General features: G+C 42.8%; 1 protein-coding gene across 1 annotated transcript in view; it reads right to left on the reverse strand.

The window, feature by feature from the left end:
• Positions 1 to 1,087: 1,087 nt before the first annotated feature.
• The window catches only part of iqsec3b (IQ motif and Sec7 domain ArfGEF 3b), a 24,741-nt gene continuing 4,238 nt past the window's right edge, over positions 1,088 to 21,590 (reverse strand). The window contains exons 2-16 of the mRNA XM_028585234.1: positions 20,796 to 20,870; positions 17,880 to 17,997; positions 16,570 to 16,813; positions 16,412 to 16,500; positions 15,106 to 15,809; positions 14,162 to 14,323; positions 12,096 to 12,218; positions 7,320 to 7,486; positions 5,997 to 6,136; positions 5,701 to 5,832; positions 4,757 to 4,856; positions 3,561 to 3,719; positions 3,374 to 3,466; positions 2,312 to 2,355; positions 1,088 to 1,296 (exon numbers count right to left, since the gene is read on the reverse strand). Coding sequence (XP_028441035.1) covers positions 1,261 to 1,296; positions 2,312 to 2,355; positions 3,374 to 3,466; positions 3,561 to 3,719; positions 4,757 to 4,856; positions 5,701 to 5,832; positions 5,997 to 6,136; positions 7,320 to 7,486; positions 12,096 to 12,218; positions 14,162 to 14,323; positions 15,106 to 15,809; positions 16,412 to 16,500; positions 16,570 to 16,813; positions 17,880 to 17,997; positions 20,796 to 20,870 — 2,386 coding nt within the window. The 3' untranslated portion in view covers positions 1,088 to 1,260. The remainder of the gene's footprint in view (positions 1,297 to 2,311; positions 2,356 to 3,373; positions 3,467 to 3,560; positions 3,720 to 4,756; positions 4,857 to 5,700; positions 5,833 to 5,996; positions 6,137 to 7,319; positions 7,487 to 12,095; positions 12,219 to 14,161; positions 14,324 to 15,105; positions 15,810 to 16,411; positions 16,501 to 16,569; positions 16,814 to 17,879; positions 17,998 to 20,795; positions 20,871 to 21,590) is intronic.

Consider the following 21,590-nt stretch of genomic DNA (forward strand, 5'->3'; position numbering starts at 1 on the left):
CCAACTCCCTGCTGCCCATGAGTAAGCAGACTGAACACACTGCATTGCACAAGCCCGCTGCTCTCAGTACAACTCAGATATATGTTACAGTGCAGCAAATCCTTTCCTGAGCTCTGTGAGAGCCAAACGCCAGTCACACACTACTGTGAAGATATCTGCTCACACAAGTTTAGCAAAACACACAACAATGAAGCACAAAAAAATATGATTGTCTTCAGGAGGTGGGGATAGGTTGGTTTAGTGAGTAGCAACGTCCTTGCTTACTGCACTATAGTGTACATGACAGGGTAAAGATCCTAGAGCCTTTTACCTTTTTCTTGGCCTTTTTCCTCACATACTGATAATCTGTTCCCTAGAAAATGAAGGAAACAAATGAGCTGCTACTCTTGTTTCTTCACATTATGCAGAGATGAGGACAAAATAGATTGCAGTGAGGAGAAGCTCTGCTAAAATGATTCCTCACTGAATGCGGTATATAATACTATAAATCCTGGATCAAACAAAGAGGTGTGAACTTAACATCAATATCCCGAAAGACGCAAAATCACCAAATCTCTTAAAGAGTGTGAAATCTAGACAGACAACACCATCAGCTACCGGGTGACATGTTGGAGACAAAAGAAAGAGAAAAAAGTTGTCATCAGAAATGGCATCAAAACTACTCTATGTTCAAAAACAACACCACTCAGTCAAGACTATGAATAGAGTCCTGTTGGTTTCCTTTTCCTTTGTCCCTTTATTCGTCTCACACAGTATATTCCTCACTATTTTTTTAGCGATGCTTTAATCTCACCATTCAAAGTGAGTCGTCTACTACTCCAGCATGTGTCTTTTGCTGTGTGTGAATGTGAGGCTTATGTCTGGCGCCCAGGGTTCTTAGAGTAGCCGACGACTCAGACGATGCTGCGGGAGCCGCTGGAGTTGCGCCTGCGGGTGAGAGGCATGGTGTGGTGGAGGGGCATGGGTGAGTCAGGGGGACAAAACTGGTGGGGGTGGTTGTAAGGTGGAGGGGGAGGCGGCAGAGGAGGCTGAGGACCGTCCCCCTCTCTGACGCGCACAGGTGTGGACATGGCCGACTGGATAAGCTGATGCGTAGCAGGGCCTTGGCTGAGGAAGGCCTCCATCCGGCCTCGACCGCTCTGGTCCACGACAATCACCTTGACGATCTGCTGGCATTGGATGAGTGTTTCTGGGCGAAGCTCTCCGGGCTGGATGGGGCTGAGCAGGGCGGGTGGCGCAGCCAGGGCCAGAGGCGTTGACTCAATGCTGGGCTGGCTCAGTTGATAGGTCTGCAGCCTGTTGTGAATTGACACCTAGTTTAGGAACAGTCAGAGAACGCATGAGGAGTTACCAGCCTGAACGCAGCCTCTACGCAGCCCTCTGGTGTGTTACGCACATGGGCATGCAGGCATGCAGGTAGGTAGTATGCACAGCGAGCGCATGCAAAATACACACACTCTCTCTCTCTTTTTCTCTCAATCACGTTTTTACATGATTTACACTTTCAATCATGTTTTTACACACACCAGCCCAGAAAGAGAAAAGGATAGTGGAATAAGAAGAGATTTTGGTCAGAGATCACAGTGGGAACATTTTGGATTTTATGTGTGTGCACGTGCAAACATGGTCAATAATTGTCAGAATGAGAAGCTAAAAGTTAAAGGGAGTGTCAGGAGAGGAGAGAAGTGACACCGAGGGCGTGGTGTCTCCCTAACACACTTATTTACAACTCTGAAGGACTTACTGAGAGGCAGGAGAGAGGGAAAAGAATGGGTAAAGGAATAAAACAGAGAGAAAACTGGAAAGGGGGAAAACAGCCTCTATCATCTATGCTTAGTTAAAGGAAGGGCTGGTTTTACAGACGCACACCCACCCACACACACTCTACAGACTGTTAACAGTATCAAGCTTATCTGGCTTTGTAGATGGTATTCTAGGAGCCAGCCAGGCTTATGGTGGCTTGCAAAGGCTTATACAGTGCAGCTGGCAAGCAGCAGTTGATAAAAGAAGGATGCTGAATGGCGAGCATAGTGGCTGCTGATCCACTCATGAGGCATAGAAAGAGAGTTTGTAGCACCACTACAGCAGACCCCTCTATGCGGCCTTTGTATCCTTGGCTGCAAAGTGGGGATGTGCCTAAGGCAGAGCTCTTTTTAAGCAAAGCATAAAGCAAACTTTATTTTCCGGATGAGGCACAGTCCCTATCTAACCGCACACACACACACACTCACACTCACATACAAAACCACACTCACAGAGCAGGAGATGCAAGCACTTACCTGAGGGAGGCAAGAGTGGGTTTTGCACTTACCTCTAGCGTGTTGTTGCCGGTTTTATCGTACACATCCTGTTGGCCTGTGGGGAGAAACAGGTCTATTTGTAAGTCAACAGGAAGATTTAGGCTTCATATACATAATCTTAAAAACAGTATCACTTCTTCACAGAGGACTGTCATTTGTTTAAATGAATATTCAGCATTTGGGGGATACGCTTATTTGCTTTTTTTCTGAAAGTAAGATGCTAATTGATAGCTAGCCTGGCTCTGGCCAAAGGGTTACAAAATCCACCTACCAGAACCTTTAAAGTGCTCATATAATGCTAATTTTCAGGTTCATAATTGTATTTATAGGTTATATCAGAATAGGTTTACATGGTTTCATTCTCAAAAAACACCATATTTTTGTTGTACTGCACATTGCTGCAGCTCCTCTTTTCACCCTGTGTGTTGAGCTCTCTGTTTTAGCTACAGAGTGAGGCATCTCACTTCTATTCCATCTTTGTTGGGAGTCGCACATGCGCAGTACCTAGGTAAGGACTACTACCCAGTCAGAAGCAGAGTATGAGGGCGTGTCACGCTAGCAGCTAGGCGAGCATTATAATGTGTGTTACAAAGTGACGTACGTTTGTCACGGAAGTAAAGGCTGGACTACAATAGAGCTGTTTGGAGCAGTTTGTGAACCTATAACATGCACAAAAAGATAAAGAACACAATAAAGGAAAGGGAAAAGCCAAAAAGCATAATATGAGCACTTTAAAGCTGACTATTTGACATGTGTCTTGTGTGTTTACTTCATACAAAAACCTTTAACCTGGGTACATGGAGAAACTCAAAAACTATAATTTGTGGTTTTAGGGGAAGATACTTGCTAGAACTAACTAACCCATTAATAATAAAAACCTGAAAATTACAGAAACTTAAGCCCTCTGATCATCATCCACTCCTTTCTTTTTTATTCACTGTTGTGGGCTTTTTCATGCATCCTTCGTCCATGAAGTTGTCCTATTTTCTATATTGCCTTGAGTAATGTATGCATTGTTATGAGTTAATGTATGCCGTATTATTAATTTTATGCTGCATGAACAAAACCAGCACCTGAGGGAGATCCGTGTCCTGTGTGTGTGTCCACTTGCCCGCCATTGGTGTGTATGCCGTGTGGCTGAATGCCTTGTTGCCTCTCCAATTCCCCTACAATACAAAAAATATTTGTAACCACCCATATAAGGTACAGTGTGTGTTTGTTTGAATTTGCATGATGTTGAAGTGTGTGTGCTTCACTTACACTGGATGTGTATCTGCTCCATCTCGTTGACCTCTGTGATAGCCTCTCGGAGCTCCTCTCCAAACTTCCTGAGCTCTTCTCCACTCGGGGAGCAGAAACTCACCAGCTGCTTCTTCTCTGAGGTAAACGGGCTCAGCATGGTGATGCCATGGGCATAGTCTGATGAGAAACCCCGACAACGTGTCAAAGAGAAAAAGAAAGCGCTTTCACCATGACTTTGATTCTAAAAACAGATGCAGGATTTTTCAAAACACTTGAGTGTTGCAACTTTTACTTCAGTTTTTACTTCACAACATATTGCTGCTAAGAATACTTGCAAAAACTTGTGTTTTTAGGTTAATGACCAAATGTGTTTCTGTTGGCAGCAATGGCTTCTTCTTGAAGCTTGCTACTTTTTTTGCAGAAATATCAGGAAGCTTAAAATGCCCAAAAAATCATCTTAAAAAAGAAAGAAAAGGAAAAGAAATGTACTAACTTAAAGACATTCATGTTCCCCTCAACATGAATTGTAAAAAGTTGGGCAATCTTCTTACCACATGGTCAAATTTTGTATGTGTCCAATACTTTGATTTAAGACCTGCAAAACTAATGACATTACTATATTTTTATAGTTGCAATTCTCATCAGTCTCAGCCACACTTGTTACCAAATGTTGGCATGCTAACATGCTAAACATGCTTAACATTATACCTGCTAAACATCATTATGTTAGCATTGGTATTGTAAGCATGCTAGCACACTGATGTTAGCATTTCGCTCAAACCACCACTATGCCTGAATACAGATGGAAGATATAGTATACAAGGTCCTCCACATTTGTAAGCTCTATTGATTTCTGCATTTATACTTTATTCTTTTGACTCAAATTTGGTGCCCATTGCAGGGTCAGTTACATTACAATATTCTTTTACCATAGACAACGGCTCAAAGAATGATTCAATATGCTTTCTTTTTAAAGTAATACTTCCTATAATCCGTGCAAGCAAGCAACTTTCCTGAAACTATAAATTGACAATGGTGTGTTTATTTTGTTTCACTGGTGACCCCCTTAGCAATTCATTCAAAGTCTGTGTCTTGATCAAGGCTTGACAGACAACAATGCTGCTGATGGCTCTGATTGTTAGCTCAGCATTTTTCCAGCGCCAGGGTGGAACTGTACTGAGAATAAACTGCAGCAGAGCTAAATAGCATCTCACATTCATTGCTGAAGAGGTGGAACTGCATTCCCAGAAGACCCATTGCTTTACAGAAGGTGTATGAGGCCGAGCTTTTCTTCTTGGGACACAGCTTCAGGATCTACAGTAGGGACACATAACACAGAACATGGATGAATTAACATATACAGTACAGGCCAAAAGTTTGGACACACCTTCTCATTCAATGCGTTTCCTTTTATTTTCATGACTTTTTACATTGTAGATTCTCACTGAAGGCATCAAAACTATGAATGAACACATATGGAATTATGTACTTAACAAAAAAATGTGAAATAACCCTTTGCTTTTTTATTAATAAGGGAAAAAAATTCCACTAATTAACCGTGACAAAGCACACCTGTGAAGTGAAAACCATTTCAGGTGACTACCTCATGAAGCTCATTGAGAGAACACCAAGGGTTTGCAGAGTTATCAAAAAAAGCAAAGGGTGGCTACTTTGAGGAATCTAAAATATACGACATGTTTTCAGTTATTTCACACTGTTTTGTAAAGTACATAATTCCATATGTGTTCATTCATAGTTTTGATGCCTTCAGTGAGAATCTAAAATGTAAATAGTCATGAAAATAAAGGAAATGCATTGAATGAGAAGGTGTGTCCAAACTTTTGGTCTGTACTGTATATATATATATATATGATTATGTATGAAATGGCAATAAAATTTGGTTGCAGTTGCATATTTGGAGTATACTGTATTAGACATGCCTTTACCCGCAAGGGGGAATTCACTTTTTTTTTGCTTTGTTGGTACAGGGTTTTTTTACACACATTACACACATGCTCAGGATCCATACATGCACTAATGGAGCGATGTAAGAGTGGCTGCCCATGGATGGTTGGGGGTTCGTGCTGTACTTTGGTCCGTACTGCCACCCCCATTGAGTTCCCCCATTGAGTATTGAGTCACAATAGAGGTTCCTCACCAACAGCAGGTCATTGAAGAGGAAGACCTCTCTCTGGAGCTGGGACAGTTTCTGTTTATGAGGCTTGTTAGCGTCAGGCACCTCAAACAGACGACAGCAGCACACAAGACGTCTGTGGGGCACAGCGAGGATCTACAGAGGCGAGATTAAAGAGATGGAGATGACAGATAGTACAGAGGACAGACTGCAGCGAAGAAATACATGACACAAGAGAAAGGGAGACAGTACAAACAAGTACAGCTCACTGAAAGGAGATGTAAGGGAATGACTTGCACATAAAGGCAAATATCACTCACAGTTTTCAGGCCCAGGATGGACTGCTCCACACGGCTCACATAGGTGACGTGGTCTTCGTTGGAGCGGAGCTCTCTTTGTTGGATCCTTTCATAAATGCCTGCGACCATCTCTCTTGGGATGTCTGCTCCGTCATCCACACCTGAGGGAACAAGGGTCAAAAAAAGTAGGAGTGGTCATTATAAAGGTAAGCCCTGCCCCCATTTTATGAATGCTTATTATTCACATATGTTGATTGTCAAATATATTTTACTGTGCGGATCCTCAGGAGGATTAGCAAAAGCCACAGTGGAAGTTGGGTATCCAAACTATAAACTGACTTTGCAGGCTCATATAATTTTTATTTGAGATGTTATAGCCAAATTAGTTTTATTTCAGTGTAGGTTTTGCAGCTGTAAATGAGAAAATGTGCTTTTATCTCAGTATGTGTGCTGTCTTTGTGTCACTGTGGAGCAACACACAGACAGCCTAACTGCAGTCTGTCCCTGCAGTTCAGCTTAAGGAGAAACCTATTCAGCTCCCAAATTACAACGGACTTGTCTGATATCATATGAAAAAACATATTGAAATTTATTTTATGGTGGTTTTTTTTTCTCTATTATCTGAAGGTGCAAATAAAAGGGAAACTTATATTCTTAAAGCTCTGGTTGGAGTAAATGTATGTATCTGTTCAACCGCTGGACAAAGACTTTGTTGAGAGCCTCAGGTGATGAGATTCCTCCGGAAAACTGAGCTCATATCATTAAATCTAATGCTAAAGTGAGCCTCAATTAAATGGGTCAATGCCACGGTCTCTGGAGCAGAGCTCTGAGTCAAGGATATCAGAAATCTCCTCCTGCACAGCTGATGGTTTTCTTGATGGTAGCGAGTGGAAGCAAGCACCCGCCGCCGCCTTTTGTGTAATTTACTTCACTTCAAGAAGCTGTCACTCAAAAGACAGTGAGGGTTGAGAAAGATAGTGAGGTTAAAGTGAGATTGATAAGAGAGTGCTTGTTGTAAAACTTTGACTTTCCCTCCCCTCTGCTCTCTTTTTCATCCTCCTTATCATTCTAGCATATCTCTCTGATGGATCTCCTCATGATCTGCCGTACAAGGTTGGAAATGTGTGTGTACATGTGGCTGCTATATATAACCAATGTTCAAACCCTCTGCTCATGAAACCACTTGCCAAAAATGTTGAATGTCTGCAAGACATTATACCACCTCTGTCCAAAGGGTCAGTTCACGCTCCCTGAGATGGCACATGCATACAGCCTCTATAAAAACACACATTCTCTATCTCTCTCATACTGCACATGCTCATACATGTTTTTGGACACACTAACCTCGTAGGTTGCGTATGAAGTCATCAAGGCCCATTTTGCGCTGGGGTTTGATGTTGGGCGAGTACATGTCAGTGTTGAGGAGGACCACAGCGAAGGCCAGGATAAAGATGGTGTCTGGGTTGTGAAACTGCTGCACCACATCAGGATTACACATACAGTACCTCTGGCTGTGAATGAAAAACAGGACATCGGAGATATATATCATAAGTGCGACATTTCTCTATCACTTTTCAATATTGATCTGGATTCTTGGCCATTATACCACTATTATAGACAAAAGAAAAATATGCTGTTGGCAAGTAAAATCAGCAGCATTAAAATCCCAGTCATTGAAATTTTCAAATATCATTCATATCCTGAGGAGTTTTTTTTAAAGATTATTTTTTGGGCTTTTCCACCTTTGTTTGATAGGACAGCTACTGTAAGTGAGAAAGGGGATAGAGATTGGGAAGACATGCAGGAAATCGTAACAGGTCGGATTCAAACCCTGGACCTCTGCGAGGCATAAACCTCTCAGTATATGTGCGTCTGCTCTACCCACTGGGCCAACCCAGCCACATATCCTGAGGAGTTTTATTGCTTTTACATGATAACAGCACATGTACGAGCTAAAAGGTTTACTTAAGTGATACAAAGAAATAAAATATGTCACAAACTAAATAAGATTGCAAAGTATTTGCCAGGTTACTTACCACAGGCCAGGTTGTGAATTTAATGCATTCTTGACTAATCATATTGTTTGGCCTTATCTACACACTACACTGAATAGAACAACATACACTGTACTATTACAAAATCATCACAACAACCAATCCAGCCAGATTGTGTTATTATTAGGACCCATATTCAGTACACACAGACTTGTGTGGGGAAACTTTCCAGCAACACAAAAATAAATGAACATGATCTGAGTGAATATGTTAATAAACTGAGTACCGTGATTTAAAAAACATTTGGATTTTACTGCTGGACTGACATATTGACATAACACATTCAGTTGTCAGTTTTTCAAGTAGGCTACACCAGCTAAAACTAATGCAGTCTAATACAGTCCTACAATAAAGTATACCTTTGTGAAACTTTAAATATTAATATTATCTAATATACTGTTAAATTGTATTGCTTTATACTAAGAGGTGTTTCTAATATTATGTCCACCCCATTTAGAATCAATGAGGGCATCTTGAATATTAAAAATATCTCTTAACAGCCTTGTGTCTTCAGGCTCACAGAACCAATACCAAAACCCAAAGCATGTCCTCTCAGCTCGAACTAACAAAATCAGGGAATGCATCGTAAAAAGAGATCAGTACAAACCGTTAGTTATAAAAAAGAAATTAAGAGAATGAACTTTAAAAAGTTGCGTATTCCTGCTGTTAGATGGACACATTCAGACTTATTTTAATGCTGATATCCAAGCATATGAGCTACACCATTTCCTGACTGACTCAAAGACTGACTGACTGTAATTTCTACTCACATGTGAGGAGCAGTCACTCAACCATAAATGAGACTGACAGGAGACAGGAGACATTTGAAAAGAATGGCTCTGCCCTACATGAGGTAACGCTGCCCAGTCTGCATTGGAACCAGAGATGCCGCATTTGGACTTGCTTTGCTCCATCGCTGCCCACAGGCTTCACAAACTCTTCCTTCCACCCGCCTTCCCCCTTAGCTCCCTCCCTATCTTTCTTACTGTCACTTACACTTACAAAGTGGGCCATTTCTTTGGTGGGAGGCTTTTATCTCTGCAGCCAGGCAGGATGCAAACATGCAGAGGGCTACTCTGCTCCAGAGGACTATGTACTTGTCAGAGCATATGCAAGCGAGAGGCCACATCTGAGACCTGCACAACCAGAAAGTCTTTTCCCAGATCCCACACAAGATCTAAGGCCAGAGTACTCATAGGGTATCAATTGACTGCAGCCCAGTTCAGTAGCAATGCCTTTGTTTGAGGGAGAAAAGATCCTGCTCAGCACAAACACAGTGCTACAGATCTGTGTGTTCACTCACATGAACACACAGAGGCACAAATGAGCCTCCTGATTTGCCATCTTGATGTAATTCTGCAGCAAATTCATCAAAGACTGAAAGCAAGGCAAGATCTACTGTATGTGAGTGTGTATGTGAACATGTGCATGGATTGTGCATATGTGAGCCAACAGTTGAGTGAATAAATAAAGCAGTGATAGAGTGTGTGTGTGCACGTGTGTGCGTGTGTGTGTGTGTGTGTGTGTGTGTGTGTGTGTGTGTGTTTGTGCTTCATTCACACATTTTCAAGCGTGGATCTCCATCTTATGTAACCAGTTTATTTAAACACTAGCTCCTGATCTCTTATCTTCATATTTGCATATGAAAATTGCATGCCAGCTGGCACAAATACCGTTTCGTATAAAAAAACTACTCATGACAAGAGTACAAGACGCTTCAAACAGATGACATAACAACTGTTACGTAACAGATGTGGCATCGGATGTCTGGCTGTCCCAATAAAAGCCTACTGATTTCTGACCTATACTCGCAGCTCCAAATACAGAGAGCGTTGTCTCTGATCGCTGATGAATTTGTAATCTGCACCCAGGGGCTCAGCACGTATGATTGAGTGAGATGTGATTAACTGATGACCGCAGTGGGTGTTCTGATTGGCCATCAAATCAGAAGCAGAGAGGGGAAGTGTCATGATGACTGCTCCTTTTCCACTCTTCTCTCAACACTTTTTGCTTGAAGTAATAACACACACACACACACACACACACACACACACACACACACACACACACACACACACACACACATCCTTACGTAATGGATAGGGCTGGTGACAGTCTATATATTTAGATATAAAAACACATCAGTGAGCCACACGTTTGCATTGAGTGACGTGTTGCCTTTATTATGATACACATAATGATGGGCCTGGAGTTCATTTTGAGTCAATCCTACATAATCTGTCCTGTTGCTGTAAATACTCACTAGAGCACAAAATGTATATTAATCTGCGGCTGAAATTAGTCCCAAACTAGATCTAGTCTTTTTTATCTAGATTGAGTAAATAAAAAAATATTATATTCACGGTAGCTTGGCTATTAAAAATGTAAAAATCAGTTGTTTTGTGCAGGAGGTCCTGTGTCACCTTAGTGGCTATTCTCTCTGACCAATCAGTGGTCTGCAGTGTTTTAACTCCACCATTTAGTATCGGCTCAGCTCACTTGGACCCTCGACCAAGGTGGTACCAAAAAAGCACCAGGTACCACCCACAACTTTTGCTAATGGAAACGCGAAAATAATGCTAAATAATCATTCTAATGTGTAATGAACTGAACAGAACTGGACTGCTTGGTGATAACGCAACTTAATGTTAATGTTAAAGGTTTATGTCTTCAGTAGGAGCCATTGGGCTTGGGACAGTGTACCATAGACAGTGGAAGACATTTGGAAAGTACAAAAGAAACGGCCTTACATATTGCTGGCTTTGTTTTTTTCATGGGATTTGTTCACCAAAAATAATGCCAGTCTGAAATCAAAGTCAGCAGCTCAGACGAGGCTCAGACACACAAAGGCCACACATTGTAGATGCAGATATGTGTTGGAGGACAATTAATATGCAGTACATTGTCTATGGTGATTTCACTCCCCTATAATTAAATTATACAAGCAACTTAGTTTAATTCAGAAGGACATCTTGGTTGTTGAGTTCAGAGGGGCAGTGGCTCAACTCATGGTGGTGACATTGTTGGTCATCCTGGGGCAAAGAGCAGACCTATCAGCAGTGGGAGATTAAGTGTACACGGCAATGCAACCAATCACTCCGAAATAAAAAGCAATAATGGCCATTTTTATTGCATTTTTAGTCCTGGGAGCAATCTTTGGATATTACCTGGACATTTCAAGGACAGAGCCAGCCAGCGGATAAGGCACCAATTGCAGTTTCTATTTCTCTGTTTAAGAGTTTGTTAGAGGCAAAGCTACACAGTCCACTTAAAGGCACAAAAGAGGCTGCAAAGGGAGTGTGCAAGCTACAGTAGATATCTCAAGGTCCTCTTGGTTTTTAAATGAGTATTTTTCAGCAGATATGCTCATACATTTTAGTGACTGTAGGGCAAGAGGCAGCACTGACAAAATAAGCAGAAAACCAGCTCAGGCTAAAACCTCATGAGTACCAAACATGCACTTTTACATATTCATGTGTAATTTTGGATGGAAATGGACACCCAACGGTCATGTGCATACAAACAGCCCAGAGAAGCTGAAGATTTGGACAGAAAGTGTCATCCGGGGGAGAAAGTTGTGAAATAGAGCATCTACTTTTGTACCGATGGAATGCACACTGATTGCCTGCAGCTCAGATCACCGCTGTGAATGGCTGACAATCAAACACTGCTGAGTTTAGTCAAAGGTTACAGGCAATCAGTGTAATCTATTAATGATACACAGCTTTGGTTTCATCAGAGCCTGTCACAGTGAGCAGGCAGAACCAGTTCAACACTATACAGTCTCCCTATTAGTATGCCATTCTGGATATGTCTGCTAACCCGAGGCTGCGAGATGAGCTCAGAAAGTACTTTTCTACATTATTGCAAAATATTTATTTATTTATTTTTGCATAGGTGGCCGGCTGGCTGCAGGCAAAAGGTCTATTTATTTCAAAAAGTTCAGAGTGCCCTTACCAGCCCTGCTCAGTCATGTGATGCACTCTTGTGTTGAATTGTGTTAAAAAGTGAAGCCACAGCCTGTTAAGTCAGTGAGGCCTGGTTGTGAGTGAGTTGACAGTCTCACCTAAAGGCTTCGATGAGTCTCTCCACTTTCTGTGCTTCTCCCTGAACACGAACATGAGCCTGGAACTTTCTTAGGGCTTCGTCAAGCTCCATGCCTGAGAAATCCATCTCATCCACAACACAACTATTAAGGGACAGACAGAAAGCAAAAGAGAAAAGAGAGAGAGAGAGAGAGAGAGAGAGAGACTGGGTTTAGTTGTAGTGTGTCACTGTAATGAGAAGGTGAGTTGCGAGTGTGCGCGAGTGTGTGGCAAACGCGTGCGAGTGCATGTGCAGCAATCTATGAGTACCCGAGTGCTGATGGCAAATCTTCCTCTTACAGTCATACCTCCATTACGGAACCACTGATCTGGAAGACGCACATAAAGACAACATGTTTCTACACACACACACACACAAACACACACACACACACACTTTGTGCAAACATCAATGGGGAAGACAGGGTTTGATGACAGTGGATGATAAAAGGAAAGGAAAGAGAGGGATGAGAGGGCGAAATAATGAAATGCACAGAGCGAGGGGGCAAGAGAGAGGTACATGAAAGGCTGAGGGCAGGCTGTAGCAATGGAAGAAGTGCATGTGCATATTTGTGTTCATGCATGTGTGTCTATGTGCCTGAGTGAAAGGAAGCAAGGGTGTGTGCTTGTGCTTGTGTGTGTGTGCCGTGACCTATTTCTACAGTCTCTGCAACAACCTCAGCAAAAAGCCCCTCTATCCTGGATCTCTGTCTACACTGGTTGGATGCAAAAAGGGTGAGTGTGAAGGCATTAAGTAAATGCATGTTTTCATGGATGTGTTGCATTTATGTATGCAAGTGCTACATGTCGTGAGTTTGTGTGTGTGTGTGTGTGTGTGTGTGTGTGTGTGTGTGTGTGTGTGTGTGTGTGTGTGTATCTTTTATTATGCGTAAATGAGGGATTTGGTTCCAATAGCTAATTCTATACATCAAAGTCAGAGTCAAACAAATCTCTTATTTAATCTTTTATATACTCTCTTTTTTAATAGAAAAGAGCAACATACAAAACATCCATTAAAAGTTTATGTCTGACCTTGGTACAGACATTCTATATATATATATACATTCTATATCCAGAACCACTATTAAATGAACCTTGAGGTAGGATTGTTTTCTCAACTGCTGTTTCCAAGGTCATGAAGAAAGTTTGATCATTAACTTTAAAGTCAACATTGATGAGATGTCCTATAGGAACATCTCTGGCAATGAAGCAAACTCTGCTCTCAGCTCTCAGCTGATGAGGACCATGTCATGTCAACAGTTACTAAATGGACCTCGAGGTGAGATTCAAGTCTAGGGAGTCATGAAGTTAAAGGGATACTTTGTTGATTTTAGTCCAGCTCTGTGTCATCTTTGTGTGGGCAGTGCGGTCTGCCGAGATCTGCTCCTTCAAGCACTGGCACCACGGAGGGAAGCCAAACACTGTTCATTTTAACACACTGCCCACACAAAGATGACACAGAACGGGTTTTAAATCTGCAAATAAAGTTTCTCATTTTTTAATAAGTAATCAAATAAAGGTAAATAATAAAGATAATAGAATAAATCAAGTCTACAGTTATAAATGTTAATAAGATGTAAATAAATTGATTTTGGTACAGATGCTTTTTCATAAGCTAAGTGGTCAAATAGAGTCTACATGATGAACTACAGGGTGTCATACAGGAGGAGGGATTTTTCATTACCTGGCAACCCAAAAGTTATTAAAAGGGGCACTCCACCAATTTTACATATTAAGGACAGTTTACTTGTCCTGAGGACTACCAGTCAGCCTGGGAAAATGTCTTGTATAATGACTTCTGTGGCTCTGGAAAAGCTTTCTAAAGTCTGAGAGAATAACCCTGATGATGTCATCTCAGCATGAGCTTGGAAACTATGAAGTTATGATAGAAAGCCTGAGTTTTAAAAAGATTATTTTGTAAAACCTGAAAAGATTCAATAGGGAATTCAAAGGGATTTAAATTCAATGACTGGATTTATTACAGGAAACCCAAACGTGTGTATATGTGATGTGTATATTTCGGCATATATAAATAATGAGGACTCACTCAAGGACATCTCTGTTGAATTGCAGCTTGCTGTTCCCCAAGAACTCTCCAATCATCTGTCTGCTCAGGCCTTTCCTCTGCAGCAGGAAGTGAGCCACTCCAATGGCTGTATCCGGGACGAAACCACGCGTGATCAGGAAGTGGATGCCTCTCTCTGGGTTCCTGCTCGCAGATATCCAACAGAGTTAGACTTAGTGTTAAGCGTTAAGCAGTGCTTGTGTGATGTGTTTGTGCGTTCAAGCATATAGGTGTGTGGGCCTGAGTGAGAAAAAAAATGTGTAACACTGCATTCAAGAGAAAGGGTGTGTGTGTGTGTGTGTGTGTGTGTGTGTGTGTGTGTGTGTGTGTGTGTGTGTGTGTGTGTGCAAGAGGGTGCACAAAGAGAAAGAAGGAAAGGAAAAGTGCATTCATGCGCAAAAGCGGTTAGCTCTGGACTTCTGGATCAGGCCCACTTGTCACTGATGCATATGAATTAACTTGCTTTAATTTGTATTAACTAATAATAAGTGCAGGGAGACCGTGGGCTCTATTTATAGAAATTGAGAGGCTCTCACATTGTTCATGACCTCCTTGACTGCCTCTACTCTTCAACTGCATTTTCCCTCTTTCCTATCTCTCTGTCTCTTCCTTTCTTCGTCCCCCCTCCCATCTCTCTATCTATTTTCTTTTTCATTGACATCACAAGATGGCACTGAACATGCATCTCCTCCCAACAATCACAAACACTAATGAGCAGCTGCTTAGAGCAGTTTTTCAGGGCTGTTGGAGATTTGTTAGACATGAACAGGAATAAGTGTTCTTTGGACCCTGAGCCAAAGGGTGCAGAAATATTTTAGTTTTCTGTGTGTGTCAGTGTGCGTGCGTTTGTGTGTGTGTATGTGTGTGTGTGTGTGTATATGTGTGCGTGTGTGTGTGTGTGTGTGTTGTGCTGCTGGCCTACTCACACATTGAAGAGGTTGAGTCCTATACGGTAGAGGCGTTTGCGGTGTGTGTCTGTGGATAGAGTTGGCGAGCGGCAAGAGGCTGGATCCTGGCAGCGGTCCCTGGGCAGAGAGACGACAAGAGCCTGCAGGGCCTCGGGGCTCGGCCCCCCAGGGATCTGCTGAGGATGAGTGTAATGGTACTGCTGGTACTGGGTGTAAATTTGAGCAGGTTGCTGGTTCGACTGCGCTGAGGTGGAGGTAGAAGTGGATGTGGACCCCAGTCTGTCTGAGCTGCTCTCCCCCTCCATTCCTCCTCCTAGAGCTGTCACTGCTGAGCCCCTTCTGGATCCTTGACCAGCCATTTCCAGCTCCTCACTGGGAGGAGGTGCAGGAAACTCTGGCTCCTCTGCTAACTGGCCATCTCCTCCCCCAGCCATCCCGCTCACAGAAGTCTTCCTGCTGCCCAGCTCTCCCCCGCCTGCATTGCCCAGAGAGGTGGTGGTTGTGGTGGTAGCGGTGGAGATGGTGTAGGAGCTATTGCTGTCAATGTGAACAGTGACATCCCTGAAGGCCATGAGCAGTGAGCTGGCACTGCGGGGCAGACAAGCGCTCTCAGCAGCTGCACGAAGGGCCCCGGGGTCCATAAGTAGTCCCTTCCCGTCTCCACCTTCCGACAAGCTCCAACCATGAAGGGCGTCATCAATTGATTGGGCCAAGGAATGAAGCTACAAATATGATGATAAAAAATTACACTTTAACAGGGGCGCCCCAGTAGCTCACCTGGTAGAGCTTGCACCACATGTACAAGGCTGAGACCTTAGCAGCTGCCTGAGTCCGACCCCTGGCCCTTTGTTGCATATCGACCATGGCTTTCTAGCAAGCCAGTAGGGGCAGCCAATGTAGTGCAGTCTAAATGTAGATATAAGGCCAGGTCGAGCTGCTAAGTATTTGCCTGGGTGATGGTAGGATTGGGCAAATTTAAATTGTGACCTGACGATGGCACTAGGTAAAACAGCAGGGATCACCAATTTCATTAAGATTTGTGCTCTGGGCACCATGAACGCCTGAACAGAATTTCATGGCAATCCACTGATTACTTAAAACCATGCATCTTCCTCAGTGTGCAGCTGAACAAGGTGCTTCTCAGTTCAAAAACAGCAAACTTCTATTTTCTCTTGGAAGATTTTTCAGTCTGGAGCACAATGGTGGGTGGGACAACTGACTAACCAATATGAAGTTAATGAAACCATATTTCTTGATTTGACCATTTTGCATCCCTACTTAATATCAACTTATGGGAGCTTTAACATGAAATAAAAACACTCACCTGTTCAGAGAAGCAGTCCTCCAGCTGTGTGAGTGTTTGACCAGGGGTTTGAGGTGGGACTGGACCTGGGGCAGGAGAGCGACCAGCTGCTGGGGCAGACGCAGGAGAAGGTGGCAGAGAGGTGGAGCGACACGGGGGAGGAGGAGGAGTTTTAGAGCGTAAAGGTATCTGTCCTCCTCCAGGATGCAGACTGTAGCTGTGTCTCTGGGCTGTGTTCCGGTTTCGGCCTGAAGGGCTGGGATGGCGCAGGGAGATCCGGCGGGGCAACTTGCTCTCCGACAGAGAGTTACGGATCTTCTGGAAGTTTTTGCTGAGCTGGTACTGACGGAAGGCCGTCTGGATACGACGGGCTGCCCGCCTCGCTATGAGATGTCCTCCATATTTTTGCTCCAACTCTTCTATCTGGGGATAGAAAGAGAGTGAGGGGGAGTGAGTTTAAATATCAAACATGTTTACAAGGCTCTGAAACTCACTGAAGACACTGCAAGAGTCATATTGCAAAGCACACAGCAGCCACTGAAAAATATTTATTCATCCAGCAGGCAAATATCATGATGCCATTTTGTGCCGATGTCTACAAAAGATTAAAAGAATTTGAGCATTGTCTGAGTCATGAAATGCACGCTCACACTTTTTCCCTTAGAAGTATCCTTTTTACTACTGTCTGTCCACTCTTTTAAAACCGGTGAGGGTTTATGGCATTAGTAAACATCAACACCAAAGTAAACATCATCTATCATCATTCAACTGCTAATACTGGCTGAAGGGCCATGGTAAGGAGGATTGATGGACTGTGACAAAGGTGATTTTGAGAAAATGAATAGAAAGTAAACACCCGCACAAGCCTATTTCTGTTTGTTGGCAAAGCAGCTCATCCCAAAATCTCAGTCTCTCCAAAATGTTGCCCTCCTATATTTTCAGCAAAAGGGAGACGAAGGAGGGGGAGTGGAAGATGAGGGAAGAAGAGACAGAGATGGAGAAAAAGGAGGACAGCCACACATGTGCCTGGGTATGTATGTGTGTGTGTCTGCTCACACAAGCACGCCCACAAAAAGTGCATGTACGCACGCACGCACGCACGCACACACACACACACACACACACACACACACACATATGGAGAAAACACACACACACACACACACTCACACTCGCAATTTAGTATGAGAAATAAAGACATCTCCAGCCGCCAAAAGCAGTTATTAGCTGTTACCATGACAACCTAGCATCTTTCACGTTCCTGTTGCTGTGGCAGTGAAATTGCTGGTGTTCTTTTTCATGTCAACACAGACAGAAATAGATCTGAATGGGAATCTTTTTTGTCACGCAAGACACAACGTCAAATGATCATCCTTTACAAACCTCCTCATGCTTAAACAGGTAGAAGAGTCAGTATTTACTCCATCCCACACTATGTGCCTAATTACGGGCCCACACACACACACATTTTGGAAAATAAAAGACATACCTGTTTGTTCTTATTCTCCAGGGTGATCTCGTACTCACTGGGTCCCTCTCTCTTGGTGCCCTCCACTTTCTGTCCACCACCAGAGGACGTCCCATCCTCCAGGCTCAGCATCTGTCCACTGCCACGGAAATAAGAACAGAAAGCTATCAGCCCTCCCCCCTAACCTTCAAAACTCTGCTGTTATCGCAGTGTCAGGTCATCAACTAAGCGGGATGTTTCCATGGTGAACATTTCAGTGGAAATGTATAACTTTGAGTTTCCTACTTAGAAATGGAATACTGTTTTATACCATTTTCTATGTTCTACTGCTACGATCATTACAGTATAAAAGGAGAATAAGTCAGTAACACTTGCAGCAAAGCGAGACAATAACAGACAGACTATCATATCCTCAAAGTCATACATGGCTTGCAGAAAATGTAGGGTAATAAATCAAACAAATCTTACTCAACATATGTTTAATAATTTATCATTTCTAGAGCAGCTGGAAGCAAAAAAAAGAATATGTTTGAATCCGGCCTGAATCTGACTCAAAACAAAGCCAACTGTGGAGGCTATCTCCCAGTGCCCAACGTCCCATCCTTCACTTATAATACCAGGTACTGTCCACAGAGAGAACAATATTCTGTTACATGACAGAATTATTTGTGAATGCCATATAAGGCGTACCTTAGCAAATTACTACTAAAGATCCGTTGTGGACAACTTAAGCTTTGTTTATTTTGGTATACAAAAAAGTGTAGTGGCCAACATCGTGGCATCACACCGCTTCTAAAAGATACAAAACACTGCCATTCAGCACCTTTTATATAGCCAGACTAGACTGATGTAAGCATTGAGGTATGATTACCCCCTAAAAGGTTCATAATGGTGTGCAATTATGAGTGTGTGTGTGTGTCTGTGTGTGTGTGTGTGTGTGTGTGTGTGATGTTGTGTGCTTGTGCAATCGTTCTCCTACCAGATAATGCTTACTCAAATCAATTTTTACATGAAGGGGACTAGTCCTAAACAGGACTGGGGGGACTAAAAAGCTTGCTCATGGTTAAATAATGAGTGCATCACTAAATTTCCTCTTTGTTTTCTTTGATTTGAGCAAATATTCTGCGTTCCCCAGCAAAAAATCAGAGATAAGGCTAGAGAAGCTTGGTCATATCCTTACATGAGATAAAGTTAGAGAAAATAGAAAGAGGGAAAAAAAAGGGGAAGAGAGGACCAGAGGCTGAGAAAGAAACAGAGAGGAAACAGGAAGATATACAGTACAGAGACTGTGTTGGTGTGTGCATGCTGGAGGCTGTCTCGATCAAAAACTCTATGAAAACACTGCCAAGCCCCTGCACGGCATCAGAATACATTAGAGTACATTAGAATACATTAGAGGATTTAAAAGCAAGAGTTGAGCTATAAATGCATCTGGACAGCAAAAGCCTCCATTATGATATGGTCGCTTTACCCTCTCTATCTCTCTCTCTCTCGCTCTCTCTCTCTCTCTCTCTCTCTATTTCACACAAACACCCCCCACACATGCTCACATACGGGGCGGCAACAAACATACCAAGCACACACTCCTGCTCTGCCAGCATGTGTTACGTCATGTGGAAGATAAATGAACATCTGTCAAATCGCATTTCTCAAGGTCCCTAAGAGACTTATAGTACTGTACAGCCAGACAACACACAGACCCACACACACAGACCCACACACACACACACACACACAGGTGAGAAAAGGCACGGCAGGTTAGGCTAGAGGCAGATCTCGTGACATCTCTGGGAGTTTCGTGTGGTCTGACGGATTCAGTGGATGACAGTTGTGTAGAGGTGGTGCGGGTTTGCAGCCATCAGGCACACACAATAATAATGACCTACGGTGTTACACGCCTACTCTACATCTCGTCATCTCAGGTGGTTGTCCACTGCTGCTGTGCCATTAGCTCATCCAATCAGGACTATGTGGGTGTAGATGATGATAGTTAAATCATCAGATCAGAGAAAAGAGAGGGATTCCACACAGACAGATGGTGATATTAATAAACACTGGAGGAGAGACTTGATGAGGAGGGATGAGAAATAAACAGACAGATAGATAATAAGTGGTGATGCATACAAAAACAAACAACACAAGGGGGTAAAGCTACAACAGTAGATGAAGACACAGTAGAAGTAGACATAACTGGGAAAGTCTGGATTTAGAAACAGAACAAAGGATTAAACAATGGGAGAAATTTCAGAGGACAGAGGGAAAAAAGTAATCATTGAGAAACATTTTTTACATCAGAGCTTTGCTCATACAAACATCCCCAAGTAAAAAGTTATGCCTTCACACACCCCACACAAAAAAGAATTATGAACAAACACATACAACAAACAGACAAGCTGCCCACACAGAAACAGACGGCAAAAGTGGCAACAGTTAGATCCTCAAAGTTCTATTCTCCAGTTACTATGGTAGTGGCAGCCCTTGCATCATTACTGGGTTGCCATGGGCTCTTTTACAGTGGCAAAATCAGTCCCCCCCTCTCTCTGTCTCTCTATATGTGAATCACCCCTGAGGCTGGAAGATCTATAGGTTGTTAAGGAGCATTCAACTCTCTCACTGTAACTCCAGGCTTCACATGTCCATAAATACCCCAATTCACACTGGCATACAGTAACTGCATGCACTAATGAGCATGATTAAAAGCTGGGTGTGGACATGACTCAGTTAGATGACACACATGTACAGATAGTGTGTGTGTGTGTGTGTGTGTGTGTGTGTGTGTGTGTGTGTGTGTATACAGAGACAGGAAGTTTTCAGTGGTTGAAGGAGCACACTTTATGAGTGCATCACTAAATTTCTCCCACACCAAAGGACCAAAAACTGCAGAGACAAAAATTGTGGGACTAAAAGTGTCTGTGATTGGTGTGTGACTCGTCTTACCCGGATGAGCCAGTGGTGTCAGCCTCTGGATGTTCAGGGGCGGGGCAGCAAAACTGATGCAGCACAGTCTCGCTCCTGAAGGGCAGACAAGAGAGGAGTAGAGGTAAGCAAACGGGGGGAGGAAAGAGGAGAAGCAGACAGAATTGGAAGGACAGCATGTCATTCAGTTATTATTGGCCGTTGCTGGATGTTTGCCTTGTTTCCATATTCCTCCTTATGTTTAATCTTAGTCCAACATAAAGACCCTGAAAAAGGCTCCCAAAGGCTTCTTCTGGATTATTTCCATGGGTTCTCTTTACAATTTGGCACTGATCCCGGGGTAAATATGTAGGTCAATTCAAGGCTGAAAAACATTTAGATTTAGTGTGAGTACTTAAAGTATATTTTTGCGTGTCTGGATGTGCTTGTTTATGCCTCCTCGCCTTCAACTCATCAGATCTGTAGTGACTGCGCAGAATTCCCAAACCCAATCTGGACAGATGGTTACACCAGCTCGGTTTCCTGCTCTGTCTCTTCTTAAGTTCGTCTTTCTCATTTCTCTCTCATACATTTTACATTTACATTCATATTTTAGGCATTTAGCTGGTGCTTTTATCTGAAGCAATTTAGAGTGAAAAGAACAAAAACATCACATCATGTTTAAGTTGTTGCATTGATGGACCCTTTGATCTTCTGGATGCAGGACACCTTTCACCACCAGAGACATCAAAAAAAGCATGATCATGACTTTAAAGAATATCTTCGAGGTATTTTTTATTTTAGTGGGTGTGAGTGCAGGTCACTTTAGATCCTTTC

Source organism: Perca flavescens, chromosome 8, assembly GCF_004354835.1.
Source record: "Perca flavescens isolate YP-PL-M2 chromosome 8, PFLA_1.0, whole genome shotgun sequence".
Taxonomy (NCBI): Eukaryota; Metazoa; Chordata; class Actinopteri; order Perciformes; family Percidae; genus Perca; species Perca flavescens.